The sequence below is a fragment of the Phaenicophaeus curvirostris genome, chromosome 7, assembly GCF_032191515.1.
Source record: "Phaenicophaeus curvirostris isolate KB17595 chromosome 7, BPBGC_Pcur_1.0, whole genome shotgun sequence".
Classification (NCBI taxonomy): Eukaryota; Metazoa; Chordata; class Aves; order Cuculiformes; family Cuculidae; genus Phaenicophaeus; species Phaenicophaeus curvirostris.
The window spans coordinates 22442839-22460483 of NC_091398.1; the positions used below are offsets into that span (position 1 = coordinate 22442839).

Consider the following 17645-nt stretch of genomic DNA (forward strand, 5'->3'; position numbering starts at 1 on the left):
TATGTCCATTCGCCCCCCACTATGCCAGAAAGAGATACTTTTTATTATGATCACAGTAAGTAACAAATATCTTAACACTTTCAAAATGACAAGGGATAGCAGTATAAAAGGATCTTATATTGAGATATAAAGCTTCATCACTTTTTTACCATAAGGCCATTATTTTGTTTCTTCAGTGTTTCTGCCACCATCAGATGGATTATTTGCGATTTATATGAAACCACTTAGTGATGCTGGTCCAGAATTCAAACATACTTATGATGCATCTGAATATATTTTGACTACATCAAAAAGGTTAAAAACATCAGAATGAACTATTAACTTGACGGCAGGCGCTCCAGAAAGCAGAGAACAGTAAATAAATTGCACTGGTGAAATAAGCATGGAGTTATTTGCACAACCCACACATATTTTGTAAGACTTCTGGTATCCAGGGCTATTAAATTTGCTCATTTTCTTGTGAATTATTTAACAAAATAAAACAGAGACATGTATTCACTTTCTAAAAAGTTGTCTTATGCATCTTTACTATTACTGCAAATTCAATACTGTACTCCCATTACATTCAAAACCTGCAACCTCACATCACTTTACCTTAAATACAAGTTTGTACATACTGTTGTACAGGAATTAAGCAGAAATTTGAATTCAACATTATTAACTGCAGAAAAAAAAGAAAGCCAGCAGTCTTTTAAATATAGAAATAGTCTTACCTCTTTGCTTTCTTCCAGGTCTGACTCGCTGCTGAACTCCTCCGTATTTAAATTTTCGAAATCTGATTCCCCGACAGCAATTGGCACTGTCACAGTGAGACTTGGGTTGTTTATGAATGACATGTAATCACTTTCATCAACAACATATTTTTCCACACTGCTGCCTATGCCACTGGTAGTTCCATTCCCTTCTTTAAGATAGGCAAGGTTTTTACCTATTTCTACTATTGTGTGGTTCGAAATACAGCTGTCTTTTTTGTTGTTTAGGTCTTCAAGAGGTTTGATTTCATCTAAAACTTTCTGCTTTCTAACAAATGCTTTTTGGATGAATTCACGCACTTTTCTCTTCACATAATCTATGCCTTTCTGTATCCTTGCCACAGCAATCTGTAGATTGTTCATTTCATTGTCATCATCTGTAGCAGCAAGGTTGTCTGAACTAAATGAACTCAGCAGCAAGGCCAAAAAGAGGTTGAGTACCTAAAAGACAGTAAGAAAATATGCTGGATCTCTTATTTTTAAGTCATGAAAGTAATCCCATTATGGATTATTCAATATGACACAGCTAACACTTTATTTCAACCCACCTTCCTGCTGTTCTTTCCAACCCTCAATCCCTGTCCCCCATATTTTAGTATAACTTGCTAAAAACAATTATAGCTTGTTTAACTTGACTAACATAATGAAAATCTGAGCTGTTCCTTGACATTCTTCTCCAAACTGGAAGTAGTGCAGGTCTGCTCCTCAAAATGGAGAATGACATAAGGAGGCAGAATACAACATGATGTAGTAATTTATGCAAACTACATCTACTGTAGTGTTCACAGGTGAGGGGAATGCAGGCAGACTCCAGTCTTCTACAGTTCAACAGATCATAGTTTCAGTGTTTCTAATTCACAATCCAATAAACATCTTTACCAAAAGTATATCAGTCTATTTTCGGTTTGGTCAGGAAAACTAGCTAAGAGGTAGAGTCCACAGATGTGATACACCTTAATTTTAGGAAACTATTTCAGACTTTCTTGCATTACGTTTTACAAACATACAAGAGAAATTTAAATTATATTTGTCAATATTCCCAATTCAAACTTGCAAAACACTTAAGAAGTTATATCACAGGAATCTCGCACTAGTCCAGTTAAACTTAGGGCTTATGTCTGTGGAGAAGCTTATTTATAAAATTTGTGGATGATATCAAAAAGAGAAAGGACGCTAGCATTCAGCAAGAAAGAACTACAGTTAGGCATAACACTGGTAAATTGCTGAAAAGATTCAAAATTAATATGGCATCTAATTCTGAAGTATTAGTGTGAAAACAGTTACAAAATGTGAAAAACATATACAGAAGGTGTGAAAACTGGCAAGGTGAAAGCATTGCAGAAAAGAGCATATAGGCTGCATTAGGAAAGCAATGCTGGCACAGAAATTTCAGGTGTCATTTGGGGATGTATCACAAGGAATGCTGGATGTAAGATATGGAAGTATAATTATTCCACTTTATTTGGTACTTGGGTGTCTATCCAAAATGCTGCTTGGGAGGAATTCAGAGGAGAGCAGCAAAAGGTACAAATAGTTTAGAAGTCACCAACTATGAGAAAAAAAATTAACATCTAGGTTTATTTTTATTAGAAATAAAAGACTGAAAGTAGAATCAGTAAGCCTTTAAGTAACATAAACATTGTCAGGAAGACCACTATTCATCACTATTGAGACCAATCAGTTTAATTGGCTGTAAAAGGTGATTTAAGTTAGATGTTACTTAAAAAGAGTGATTCAGCACTGATCATGTTCTAGACTTACTGAAGATTCAAAGAAAAGGTAGACAATTATTTATCATTTATCAATGTATATGTGAACTTGGTTTAGAGAAAGAGTAAATTAACTACATGTTCTCCTAAAGTCCTTCTCCAGTCTTCATCTCTGTTTTCCAGATCATAAAAAATAGGTAATATGTTATAGTAGTTTTTAAAAATCCCAAATGAATACATACCACTAAGTTTCCGATCACCATGACCATCATGAAGACTGTAAGACACATGGTTTGGCCTGCAACCTCCATGCAGTCCCACATTGTTTCTATCCATTCTCCACACAGCACTCGAAACACAATCAGGAAAGAGTGGAAAAAGTCATGCATGTGCCAGCGTGGAAGCTCACAGTCACTAGAGATCTTGCAGACACATTCCTTGTAGCTTTTCCCAAACAGCTGCATCCCAACCACAGCGAAAATGAACACAATGATGGCCAGCACCAGAGTTAGATTCCCCAAAGCCCCCACTGAGTTGCCAATGATCTTAATCAGCATATTTAGCGTTGGCCATGATTTTGCCAATTTGAAAACTCGAAGCTGCAAAACAGAAAAATAGCATAGAGTTATTCACGTTACTAACTGTAATGAAATTACTGCTACATATTTTGTATTTCAGTTACCCTGTGTCTAAATGATGTCTCACATAACCTTTAGAAACTTAAGTTGCAAATTTTATGTTTCCAGTTCTTTGTACAGTACTTGACATCAGCAGTTTAGGGTCCTGATTCAAGTCATACGTCAAAAATACCGTACATATTCTCATTTCATTTACATTGCAATTATCACAAAGTCTCCAAATGAGACTTTGCCACTTCTGGTGACTATATATCTATAAACAAGTTGTACTTGTTGAACAAGTTGGACAAAGGAGTCTTTCTCCTTTAGTTAAATCTAAGGGAATATTACTAAACATAAACAAGCACACTTGAAATGTGATCAGTTTAACAGGATTGTCAGTGTTTCGACACTTCCAGATCTCTTTCATCTTAACTGGCAGAGACATGGAAGAAAGGGTTTTCCTAGAAACAAGCTAGAGTTGTTAATGACAGGCATACAAGTTACTTGCTAGTATCCTTTACAGTATCTTTCTGTCATTTAAAATAAGCATAAGGTGTCTTACAAAGTTTGCAATATAACCTTGAGGAAAACAGCCAAGAAAAGTGTTACATTTAAGTACAACTTGAAACATAAAAAGGAAATTACCTGGAAGTATACAGAAAGCGCTCATACAATTTAAAGAGAATACTAATAATAGAAATCCAAGTGTTATTTAATGGGATGAGACATAAATAAAATATATAGACATGAAAACAATACCAGAACTCTATTACTGAGTGAGAAATAAATCCATACACAGTGCTTTTATAGGGGGAGTTATTTAACTATTATTTGAAGTTGAATATTTTTGCTCTACTTAAGGCAAAAGATTGAGCTTGATAACTAGGAACTCTAACTTTATGTCTGTTACTGTGTAGGTCTTTCCAGAAGAGTATTTGTATGTCAACTTGCATGCTAGTCTATTCTTCACCAAGACATAGTTTCTTCAGGTTCTTATTCATAACAAGTATTTCATAACAGACAGAGAGACTGTAGTGACTTCTGAATAGAAAAGCTGTTAGACAGTGGATGGCCTCTTGCAGAGGATGGTAAGAAGTCTGGTAGTGATGAAAAATCTCTGTTTAAAGAAAAATCTTAAACACTATTCTCTTCTGAAACTAACCATGTAAGAAAATTGGTTTCTGGAAGCCTATCAGCTAAAGCTTTTATTAACTAATCTGTTACTTACTAACAGGTAGTGAGTGCCTGTTGCGGGAGAAAAAGAGATATTATTATTAAAAAAATTTAATGTGTAAGGAACACTCACTGGAAGAACAGAATTGATGGTGATAGTGTCTTGAAGAAAAAAATAGATGTTACTATGATAATATGTAAAACAAACTTGACAGATAGTTGCCATGTAGTGGGTATGCAATTCAGTATTTTGTAAACTATGACAAGATCTCTGTCTAAGCCAAATATATATGCACAACATACATGCACGAACAGAACATAGAAACACATTTTAGTTAGTATATTTACCAATCGGAATGATCGAAGGACAGATAATCCTTCTACATTTGCAAGGCCAAGCTCCATTAAACTAAGACTCACAATAAAACCATCAAAAATATTCCAGCCTTCTTGGAAATAATAATAAGGATCCATGGCAATTATCTTGAGAAACATTTCTGCTGTGAAAATTCCAGTAAACACCTGCAAGGAAAATACAATTACTTAGTCCAGTTTAATGAGAAAATATTAAAAAAATAAAACTAATGGTATCAACTTAGATCTTCAGCAAGAAATCTATGACAAATCTGAATAGCTTCTCTGCTGTGCCAGGAATTTGGGTTAGGAATTAAATTTTGATTTGAAGCGTACATATGCATCACAATGTTTGGTTTCAAAGAAAGAGGTAAATGGGAATATGCAGGCTAATGTGCATGTGTAAATACTGATATACAGAAGCTCTTCTGATTTTTTCATCCTTAGATCTCATCTTTGCCCTTGGGAAATCTTTTTGCTTCTAGGGATAAAGCCAATTTTATGATAGGGACAATGATTTTATTGAGAAAAAAACATTATACTGAAAGTTCAGGATGACCTGCAGAAGGCACTGTCACACCATTCCATAATTTCCTGTGGAGCTGCAGGATATCTGCCACGCTCACTGGGTCTTTCCCCTCTACAGTTTCCTGAACTCAGAAAGCCCCAGTGAGGAGTGGAACAGGTGTGGGAATGGAACTGTAAGTTCTTATGATTTCTATGTATCCATCCAAGAAAAAATATTAGGTAACTTCCTTGAGCCAGCTTCAGTTACAGGAGTTGGAAGTTTTAGAAATCAAAATGCATATTGACTAAATAAACCTTAAAATCTTACCCTCCATGAAGCAAGAGTGGCAAAATCCACAAATGTCAATAAGGAGGGTTTCAGTACAGCTTAAATTTAAATTTATATTCAACCATCTCAAGCCTCTAAATATCTAGTCGACATTTTCTTTTTACATATATGTACACAGGTCGCAGACGAAATACTTATGAAAAATGCATTTGAGATACATGGTACATTGTGAAAGACTTACAAGGTTTCCTACTGAAAGCACACCACTAAACTGTTCTGTCATTGGATAATGCTCCATGGCCATGAACAGGGTATTCAGAACAATGCAGATCGTAATTGCCAGATCAACAAATGGGTCCATCACAATCAAATTTACTATATGTTTGACTTTCAGCCAGGGAGTGCAGCAGTCCCAAATTAAGCAAGTGTTAGCAAATTTATACCAGCATGGTGGGCATTTCTGTCTGGATTCTTCCAGTTCTAGAGAGAAAAATGAAAATAAGATTTTAAGTATTTCTCTTCTGCAGTACCACCTGGATGTTTCCTTGAGGCCTGAATGTTGTTTCCCAAGGTACTGTGGCTAAACTGAGTTGATATTGTAGACCTTTTGAAACAAACACAATTATCAATCAAAAGCAATTAGAATTAAAAAAATCTATCACACTGTGTTTTAAATTTTATGTAATCACAACACTATTCAATAGATAAAATAAACATTCACAAGCAAATGCTAAATAGGATGCATAATACAAATTTGTCTTAGAAATCTGGTGTAAAGGCTGGGCGATGCATGAGTTAAAGGGTACTGGTAGATGAAAAACTGGATATGAGCCAGTAATGAGCGCTCACAGCCCAGAAAGTCAATCTCGTTCTAGGCTGCCTCAAAAGAAGTGTTGCCAGCAGGTCAAGGGAGGTGATTCTCCCCCTTTAATCTGCAGTCATGACACCACCTGGAGTACTGGGTTCAGCTCTGGGGTCCCCAGGACAAGAAATATATGGACTTGTTAGAACAGCTCCAGAGGAAGGCCACAAAGATGATCAGAGTGTTGGAGTAACTCCCCTATGAGGACAGAGCAAAGAACAGAGGGCTCTGGGAAACATTATAGTAGCCTTCCAGCACCTAAAAGGGTCCCCAGGAAAGCTGGGGAGGGGCTCTTTGTCAGGGCATGTAGTGATAAGACATGGGTTTATGGTTTTAAACTGAAAGAGGGTATATTTAAATTAGATATAAGGAAGAAATTCTTTACTCTGAGGGTGGTGAGATACTGAAACAGGTTTCTCAGAGAAGTTGTGGACGTCTCCTCCCTGGAAGCATTCAAGGCCAGGAAGTGTTCAAGGCCAGTCTGGATAAGGCTTTGAGCAACCTGGTACAGAGGAAGGTGTCCAACCAAAACCATTCTATGATTCTAAACATAGAATGAATAAAATGTTTAAAATTTTTCTCAGGAAAGATAAAAATTTAGAACAAAACTTAAGTCAGACAACTATTCAGACAGTATTATGGTCCACATGTGTGAGACCACTCATTATTACCTCCCCATTTGCTTTTCTAGGCATAACCAGATTCATTGTATTCAGCCTTACAGAAAGAACAAGGCAATCCTCCTTTCTTGAGAGGCACGTGTGGTGAATCGGTAGGAGATTGTTCTTCCGCAAGAAGCAGCTGCTTCAGTAACCTGAAAGACCTTTTACCCCAAAACATAACTTCTCTAGAAAAACACTGAATTGATCAGTTGCTTTCTGCTTGAATTTAACTTGAAAGTTTTCTGCTTCCACCTCAAACCCATTAGTATATTGAAAGCTTGACAGCTTTTCCAAATATATCAGTGAATCTTTAAAAAAACCCACACTACGTCTAAATACAAATCTTATCTTGCCTACACACTTAAGGCTGAAAAAGCTGCCTTAAAACCTCTCTACTACTTAATGTATCAAGCATTTAATAGCACTTTATTGCATTATTGTGGAATAATTCTGGGTTACATACCTTCCATGGTGTTTGTAAGCATGCTGGCTATGCTCATTGCTCTTTGCCTTGCACTGGGATCTGTTAGGTAGTCCATAGGAACATGATAAGAACTAGATCGTCTCTTTCTTAAGTCAGTTTCTGTAGTAGTGCCCTGAAAATAAAACATCAATAAAATAGCCTATTGATTGTTTGTTTAATAACACTGTAAAAAGTGTAAGAGTATAATGGTTTAAAACACACTGCTGTCCTGTGCCATGCTCCATTTGTGTTGTGGTTTTGCAATAGACTACTGTATACCTCATCTTCTATAGAGCAAATAGTCAAATACATCAGTAGGATTGCTCTTGTGCTTAAAGAACATGTTTTCAAGTAATTCGCTGAAATAGGGCTGATGCATTAAAGCAGATTTTAGACTATAAACAGTTTTCAGACTATAAAAAGTTCCCCTATGCTTGCCAATGAGCTCTGCCATAAATATCTTTCTAATTAGGCAGTGAAGTCTTTTTCTAAGCATGAAAACGTACAGCCCACAGAGATAACAATAAAAGCACAAAAAGTAAGTGTATTTTTTTAAATAACTCTTCATTTAGAATAAATAAGCATTTTTCTAGCACATGTTTCAAGCAAAATAGAAGAAAAATACTTAAGAATGTTGCCATCTCAAAAAATCAAAGCCCCTGAGGAAATAACTGTGACAAGAACACTATCGCAATCTGTGTAAATTGCATTATCAGTGTTATATTAAAAGTTTCATATATGGTCAATGGCAAGTTGAATACTCATTTAATATATTCCATTAAATAAATATAATTAATTTAGGACTTTTTTCATTTTTTTTATTTCATCTCATTCATTTATCAGATACATCATATCTGATATATGAATACACAATCTTCCAGTTAATTCTTCAGTTAGCATAATGAATCATTGGGTAGAAGAATACATATATTACATTTATTCAGTGGTTTACTGTGCTATTCTGTTGATTCCCAGTAAATTAGCATATATTATCAGTTCGGCTTATAACTGGAATATACGAAAGGAGCATTCACATCTTGGCCAGAAAGGGAATCACTCCCAAGTGACTAAATTCTGTAGAAACAGTAGCTGATTATACAGAGAGAGGACATCATGCCTACGCTATTGCAGACTTCCTTACATTGCTAGCAGTGGCTGCTTTATCAATCATCACCTCTGGTAGAAGCTGTCCGGTAGGTGATGTCAGAGCTGTTGGCCCACCAACTAAAGAAACTACTCCATTGCAATCCACAGTGCTGTGCATCTTCCCGTTTGCTGGAAGTGTAGGTACTGTCCTGGATGACCTACTGGCCTGACTAATATTACTGTTGCGCCGTTCACCATGTCTATGAGGAACAAAGAGAGAATCTCTTCTGCTCTCATTGTCTTCAAAAGTGCTGTGCTCATCATCAGCAAAGTCATTTTCTGATCCTACATCCTTTGCTCGACCTCTGAAGCTGAAAAGACTTGTTCTGCTATTGCGCCTTGGGGAAAACAGGGAGCCGCGAATACTCAGCAAAGACTGTAGGCAAATAAAAACAATGATAGTCACATGAAAACCCTTTTAAATATATTTTCACACAGGGCAAAGAACCACAGTGTTAATATGTCTTAAAGGGTAAGATCATCTACAAAGAAATGAACTGGTACACCCCTCCCCAATACACTCGCTTTTGGATAGTAAACAAAGAGCACATAAGTGACAGACAAAGACTAGTTATTTCACTACTTTGGATATATTAAATCAATTGGTTTAATTAGAGAAAAAGAAACTGCTTAACAGAATTGTTTCCTCTGCCATTCTGCCTCGTTTACCACTAATTGTTTATAAACTGAGTAAGTACATCTAGACGCTATTTTCCCCAGGTTGGCATTAGTCTGACAGGCTGAGTAAACACAATTTTAGCCAAATTTCCTGTGACTCAGGCTGCACACAGAGGTAGCTCCCAAATGCTGCCGAGTTTAAAAAACATACTTTTTTTTTTTCAGATACTAGTCAAGTTTTTAATTTTGCTAAGTCTTAGCTATTGTGAATATGCAAAGATATGCATGTAATTTTGTATGAACAGTCCCCACTAATCTTCATCAGTTTACTCACGTGGGTAGATGTTCTGCTATAGGAGGATCTTCTCAGGATCAAATTCAAAATAGCATTCTAATCTTGTAAATATTATACACCTTATTTAATTCATATTAGTGATTCTTTTGACTTCATTGATTAGCATTAGCCCGATTTCACCCAGCACCTCTATGAATAGCAGAGAAGATACATAACAAAGCAGTGTCTTTGTTTCTCTTCTGCACCTTATCTTTATGGACCTGACCCCCATTATTCTAGGTACTGCAAAATACAGAACAAAAAGGCACTCTGCAAAGAACTTATCATCTAAGTGTAACACAACAGACGGATACAAAAAGAGAGGGAATACAAGGAGGCAAAATAGATGGGTATGATAAACAGTGGTCTTAGCTCACCTGAAGTCACTTCCCTGTCAAGCTTTCTGTAGGCAGCATGGTAAAAGAGAGTTTTAAAGAGGGATTTGAGGAAAGCAATGAAGTGTTTTGTGGAAACTCATGGGAGCTTCTTCCAAGCATGAGGGGTGGCATACCAGAAAGAGCTCAAAGAAACTAGCTGGAAAATTTAACAGGAGATTATGAATGCTGGCGTAGGTCAGTCAAAGCTGAGACTTGGCTTGTTTACTGTAAGTAGAGAGGGTGGGTTGGATAGAACTTTAGGCATATATGTTTTACGGGTGGATTGGATAGAACTTTAGGCATATATGTTTTACGGTATTAAAAAAATATCTTTAGGTTGATACGTTTACTAGCAGATTAGATAAAAGCCACGAGTTAGGTTAATGCTCTTTGCAACAACATTCTTGATGAATACAGCAGTATTTGGGACATGGAAAGAGGTTCAAGTTAAAAATTATTTGCAGTTGCGGGTCCAGAGTACAGGCTTTTTTAAAAAGAAATAAGAAAAAAAGAAAAAGAGAGAAGGAAACTAGTAAAATGCCTTGTGAAAATCCCTTAGAAAACTTCCAGAGGGGTAAAAGGAGTTTCTAGAGCACAACTAAACAAGGAGAACTGACAGGAGACAAAATCATGAATATTACAAAGAATAAGTTTTCAAGAAGAACATAATGGTCAGTTACATTGAATGCAAGTGAAATGTCAAGGAAAATGTCAAAGATGAGATATAAATCTGAGTTCTACCTAGGAAAAGTTTATTAAAAACTGGTAGTGGAATTTCTATTTACTGGCTAGAACCCAGAATGAAAAGGATCTAGGGTTGGAAAATCGGAGGAGAAGGAATTACTAGACTCTCGTAGTAAACAGCTAATTGAACTTAGAGATGAAAAGGTAAGAGAAGCAAGTTATATGAGGCATGCTTCTTTTCTTACAAGAGGGATGAATTAAGCTGCAGTTGAATATAGCTGCAGTTTGAATGAAGATACAAGCAAGAATATGAACCTAAGGGTTGTATCTGATGGGTCTTCAACATGAAGTTGAAGTCAATGGAGATAGGTGTGAAAATTGGTATCGTGAACAGAATGAATCATGAACTAACTAAATCAGCAATGAAGTCTTACAGAGACTAGTTAGACAGCTAACAACATAAAATGGTGGCAGACCAAGAGGGAGGGTGAGGAAGGATGCAATACTATTAAAAAAGGAAATACGTTAGAAAGCAGAAGGAGGAGTTAACTTGGCAGAAGTAGGAAGCTAGAAACATTATATTCCCACCACAGTCTGGTCTAAGAAGGACAGTCCTTAATAAGAAAACATTGGATGAAGAGATCTGAGCTTCTTTGAGAATGTAAGCCGGAGGAAGTGATACATGAAGAGAATATGGATGCTCATGATCTATTTAGGGATGAAACAGGCTTTCTAGAGACAATAATAGAAGAGGATTTAAAAGGAAGGAATGAGTTTAGTAATAGTGACTAAAAAGAGAGAAAAAGCAAGTCATAAAGACCAGGGAGAATCAAGAAGGTGCAGATAAAAGGAAGAAGCATATTGAGGCACACAAAGGGGCAGAAAAAGGACAGAATGGGTGCAAGATGTGGACTTGAAATCCTGAAGGGAGAGTTGGAGGTGGACAAATGAAGAGGAGCTCTGGAAAATGTAGAAGGGATAACACAACAAAACTATCAAATTAAATAAACGTGATAATAAATCTAGATGGGAGATGCGGATGGCATTGAGTCACTAGTATTTCAATGTAAGAGAATACATGCAAGGACACATTGCCACAGATATTTCCACCTTCTTTAAGATAACATAATTAATAGTCTCATACAAGATTTGTCAAATTTCACATACATATTTATGCTATTTCTACTGGGTGTTTTGCATCCCAAGTTTAGTATTTTTCTCATTTAAAACATTAAATTCATTCATATGTGTGCATCAAATTTTGAAGCCACTGATAATGCTGACTACATCCACCTTGATGGAGAGATAGGTCCATTTTCATTAAGAAACTTGAAGTACAACTGATTTTAACTAATATACATTATTTTGATTTTTTACACATAAATTCAGGATAAAAATAAGATCTCTCAAATTCTTAGTGTTTCATCTTTGGCTGGAAGTAATAACTTGCTCATACTTTGATTTAAGATATTAAAGAATCTGTGGTAGCTTTTGCAAGAAACAACCAAACTAATTTACACGGTTTTGTTATATTACGAGTAGACAACAAAGGTGTTTAAGAGGTAATAATACTATGGTACCTGGTGTGGGGAAGAGAATCTCTTTTCATATGTCAGTCTATTCCCCTCAATGGAAAATCGGAAACCTTTTCTTTTGATGCTGTCCTCTGATTCGGATTTGTGAAATTCTTCTCCATCCTTCTCCTCACCTTCAGATTGTTCTTTTTGCTTTTTTTTCTTTCTTCTATTCCTTCTCTCTTTAGCACTCTTTGAGCTCAGCTTGGATGCCTCAGAAGAACTTTCGGAGAATCCACCTATTCCACCTACTCCACTATAATCTCTTGAGTCGGCTGCTGCAGCTGCTGCTGCTGCCTATACGTACAAGCACATATGCAATTTACAACATTTATACAAACATGCACCATTCGTTAATTTAAATTTATTGCCATTCTTAAAAAAAAATGATTTTGAAAAAAAAGCAATAATTGCACTTCACTGAACCCAGCATATCATAATAAGTATATTTTGTGAAATACCACAGGAACCATAATTTGCCAGTGATCCATAAACCACGAGTTAGAGCAGCCTAAGGGAAGACGGTGCTGTCAGAGAACCAAGATAACAAGCATCTGTTTTAGATTGGAGCAATATGTTGCAACAAAATTCTCACCTGAAATGCTATATAAGAATAAGGAATTGAGGCTCAAACAACAGGAAAAATCCCTGCTAACAGGAAGCAAACACTTCCTTACACCATTCTGCTGAATTTTGAATACTCTAGTATACTGAATATCTTGTGTAACACTGTTTATCTCAGTTTTGCAAATCATAATCAGAGATTGGAATTAAACTGCAGGCTATTAGAGACCTGTCTCTGTTTAAAGTTTCAAATAGTTTTGGAGCATTTGATTAACATTTATTTACAAGTTAAAAAACTCCCTACAAACCAACTTAAAAAACCCTATTGCTGACTTTAGTCATGTGCTTACAGGGAAGACATTGTTCAACTTTTGCTCTATGTGGCCACATGCCAAGCAGACATTACCAATTATCCTATTAAGATTTCATAGTCTTCGAAAAATGAGAAGAAATTTCAAAGCAGAACATAATCATGATGTCTGTAACACAGAAGCATTTTCTCCAGTTTCTCCATTTTTTCCAGTTTTCTTTAAAACTGGAACACTATCGCCTTCTGCTGTGAAAGCTTAGGAAGGAGCAAAAAAAGCCCAACGTTGTTGAAGCAAAATATTTCTCCCACAGCACCTACAATAATTTTGCTTCTATTACATAAATTAGAAGAATTCCTGAGGGGTTTTTCCCACATCTCCATTTCACAGAATCACAGAATGGATGAGGTTGGTAAGGAACTTCTGGAGCTCATTGTGTCCAACTGCCCAACACTGACAGGGTTACCTAAAGCAGGCTGCCCAGCACCACGCCCAGATGGCTTCTGATTATCTCCAGTGATGGTGAGTCTACAAGAACTCTAGGCAACTTGTTCAAGTGCTCAGTAAAAAGGTTAATTTCCATCTCCAATTTGAAAATCCCATACTTCAGTTCACTGTTTATAAGTTTTTGTTACAAGTTAATAGATTCACTTAAGCCACCTGAAACTGTGCAATGGAAAACATTAAAGATTATTTGCAAAACAAAGTTATTCATGAGACTGGAGGTAATATATTGTTAGGAGTAAAAACATTTTCATAAGAGAACAAGGAATTTGACAGGGATACCTGAGCTTCTTCCTGTTGCTTTTTCAGTTGTTCTAGCATTTGTTGAAATTCTGCTTCTTTCTGTTCTGCTTCTTCCATGGTTGCTTGATTCTGTTCTTCATAGGCCATGGCAACCACAGCCAGGATCAAGTTAATCAGGTAGAAAGAACCCAGGAAAATGACCAAAACAAAAAATATCATATATGTTTTCCCAGCAGCACGCAGTGTCTGGGGAAAAAGAGATAATATACATTTTTAGCAGTCTTAAAAATACTGCTGTATTTAAAACACTGCTGCATACTATGGATTATAAGATTTCTTCTTGTTAGCACAAGATTACTCAAGTTATATTTTCCATATACAAATAATATTATATCCTGGCTACACGGGCAAAATCCCAATTTTGTGTCTGCTTTAGTTAAGGTAAATAAGATTCTGTAGCTTGAATACTTCAGAACTTCTACCACTGAGAATCTGTAGTAGCAGTTGATACCCCCACTATACACTTACTTTATAGCCTTTAAATCAAACAGTAGTGGGGTCACTAACCAGCATCTTACCTTTGTGTCTCATCAGTCCCAAACTACAATGCCACAAAGACAGTGCAGTATACAAAATGTCACGCTGCACAACATCACTGTCCTTCACTTTAAGGGTATGCGTAGCTCAGGAACAAGATATAATCTTTTCAAAGACACATATTTCTACTAGACTGCGAAGCATCTATTTATAGCAAGTTTGAGAAAGAAGCTTTAACAACTTAAGTTAATTTACTTATTTATGAAAAGAAACAGTGATGCTTAACCACTTTCATAAAACAGCAGCTATTTCTCATTATGTATTTGAGTAGCACACAGGAACCTAAATCATGATCAAAGCCTCTACTGTTTTAGACAGCTTACACATATGAAAGAAAAGACGATTTCTGTCCCAAAAGTCTTAGTGACATGTGAATGAAAATAACTATGCAAGTACTATGTAGTAATGGTATTGGTGATGGTGCTGTTAATTTTAATAAGTCCTCACCAGCTGGTAAAGATTCTCCCAAAAGTCCTGAGTCATCAATCGAAACAGTGACAAGAATGCCCAACTGAATGTATCAAAACTTGTGTAGCCATAGTTGGGGTTTCTACCAGCTTTCACACATATATATCCTTCTGGGCATTGACTACAAAAGAAGAGGAAATGCTGTTTTTAACAACTACTCTGAATTACGATATGCTATAGTAAATCACAAAATTGTTCAGGAGTGCCAGTTGCTAATGAAGTCATGAACAAGTAAAGTTTTATTCTACATGCCTAAGATAAAAATATGTCTTACTAGTTTGAAATTTTTAATTCCATTTCCTAATGATATTTCAATGCTTTAATAATATAACTAATAGTAATCTACTTTTCCCCACAACTTGTCCTATCAGCACATCTCCACTAGGACAAGAGAAGAGTTACAACTAGCATGGCTGATGATAAAGAGTTGTCAGCAAGCTGGCAGCAATATTTATGCACATACCATTCATGTGGTTACCTTTACAAAAACTAGCCTAAAATGCTGAAGAAATTGCCAGTGTAAACTCAAATCACATAGATGATTATATTTAGATACAGCTTCAATGCAAAATATTGGTAAGCTGCAACTCTACAGTACAGTTCATACTAAAGCTGACCACCTGAGCTATTCTAAGTAGCTAACTATTTTTTTAATCGAGGCATAATGTAAAATGATGACTCTTTTCTTACCCTGCATCTGAGCTGTTGCCACACAGCAGAGCATCATTTTGTCCTTCCAAGAAGTAGAAATGACCTGTTTTTCAAAAAAAAATTAATGAAAAAGGTGATGAGAAAGACACCATTTATCCCTAATGGAAACTGAGCAACGATAGAGACTTGCACATTTCAGAGAAATAAGCAGTGCTAAGAAACAGTTTAATTACAATATATAATTATTATGAATTTAGAAAGAATGGAAGATAGTGTTTTAACAGGAAAAAGACTTTAGAGTCTGAAAGTTGCCATTTCTTTAGAAAATATAGGTAATTCTCACTAACCTACACAAATGAATAAGATATCGTGGGACGATTAACAAATTGTCTATGTCAGCAAGTGAGTGAACCAATACCGTGAAAATAGGACAGAGGATGACAGCAAGTCCCTGCCCTTCTTCATGTATTTTTATATATAGCATTTAGTGTTATTAATTTATAGTCATTCATTACATATTATTTTATTTAATTATTACTTGAAAAAGTACTGACATTTTTGCAGCATGAAAACACAACATAATATGCGCAAGAAATTGCTAACTGGATATTGATTTGAGTAGGGAAAACCAATTTTCCATCAATTCCTGGTATGGGATTCTTATGGTAAAATGGGAATCTCTAGTGCAGATTTTTGGATCAGGTGGTGTATTAGGCTAAAGTTACCAAAATCAAGCATGTTCTGGCTGTTCCCAGGAAGCAGATGGTTCCTTGAGACTCACTGCCAGTTGGCATGGATTACCTTAGCTGGCATGAACTAACCAAGAGCTAATGCTAAAGAGACAAGTAGGGAATTGCATCCAGTTCCTATTGACTACTTCTATTATGTCACCACCAGTATACAACAGAAACAGCATAGAACCTGCTTATTTTAAAGTGAGAGAGATTATGTGCAAAATTTATGCAACTGCAATCTATTCTCAGATATCAGAGAAGAAATACTGGACTTACAGGCATTCTAGTGCTCACATGGGAGATCTAACCCCTACTTAAAAAGCTTAAAAGTTTAAAGAGGCAAATAGACACCAAGCTGGATTTTGAAAACTGTCAGTGGGCCTAATCCAAATTCTTATGTGGCACAGCTCCTCCTCTTGGTAAGCAGAAGATTCAGTTAAACTATCCAGTCAGCTTAACTCTCAGCCACCTATTTTGAAAAACATTTAAATAATATTTTTTCTATTCAAAGATAATCATAATAAAGTAATAAACCAAAAAAAATTTAGAAAAAAATATGCCAGATATAAAACTATTCCTGTCTCCTGTGAACTTTATAACAGGTTAAGAGTCATGGGTGTAAGTCCTACATGACATTTCCTAAGCAAATAGACGAGATATTTTCTGGCTGGAATCACCACAAAATACATGAAAAACATTCTCAGAGAGCAATTGCCAGAGGCCCAATGTCAATTTATAAGGGCATCTTTCTGAAGATCCTCCAGCGATCCATGCTGTACATGGTTTTCATAACAAGTTTCGTTACCAACTCAAGACATGAAATGATAGAAAAAACATATCAAGTATTCTGAAGACACCAAGGAGTGAAAATGATGGAAATTTAGAATGACCTTTACAAACTGACAAGCTGGTCCAAAAGCAATTGGATTTATTTCAAAAAGACAAGTGGAAAGTTCTACAGTTAACAAGGCAAAATCCAATACGTAAATGCAGAATAGACAGGATTAGACTGCAGCCACTGCTGTACAAGAAGATACAGTGACTGTCATGAACCACAAATTGACAGCAAATCAACAATATGGTGCTGATATAAAAGTAATATAATTTTGAGATGTGTTAATAGGAATGTTCTATATATAAATATAGTAATTACTTCCAACCTGTACCATTATTAGAGAACTAAGTACCAGATTTGAGCATCTCATTTAAAAAATCCAAACAAAAACCAAAGCAATAAACCCAAAGAAAAACCAAAATCCAAGACTAACTGGAAATAGTCAAAAACCAGTCTTGCTAAGTCTAGAAATGATAAGAAATAAAGAAGATAACAGTTTTAAAAAATCATAAAGACTAATATAAAGTAGTCTACAATTATCTTTTTTCTAAGTCCACAGGAGAGTTAGTAAAATACTCAATCTGAATTTAGGAAAATTTAGGTCAAATAATTAGAAA

General features: G+C 35.8%; 1 protein-coding gene across 5 annotated transcripts in view; it reads right to left on the minus strand.

The window, feature by feature from the left end:
* Positions 1–17645, minus strand: part of SCN2A (sodium voltage-gated channel alpha subunit 2) — a 75446-nt gene that overhangs the window by 24454 nt on the left and 33347 nt on the right. For 3 of the 5 annotated variants that reach the window (XM_069861180.1, XM_069861179.1, XM_069861181.1), the window contains exons 8-17: positions 15499–15562; positions 14788–14929; positions 13783–13989; positions 12131–12421; positions 8533–8913; positions 7392–7524; positions 5646–5884; positions 4603–4776; positions 2704–3060; positions 714–1193 (exon numbers count right to left, since the gene is read on the minus strand). In XM_069861180.1, the coding sequence (XP_069717281.1) occupies positions 714–1193; positions 2704–3060; positions 4603–4776; positions 5646–5884; positions 7392–7524; positions 8533–8913; positions 12131–12421; positions 13783–13989; positions 14788–14929; positions 15499–15562 (2468 nt within the window). The remainder of the gene's footprint in view (positions 1–713; positions 1194–2703; positions 3061–4602; positions 4777–5645; positions 5885–7391; positions 7525–8532; positions 8914–12130; positions 12422–13782; positions 13990–14787; positions 14930–15498; positions 15563–17645) is intronic. The other 2 variants (XM_069861183.1, XM_069861182.1) reach the window with 1 other exon arrangement.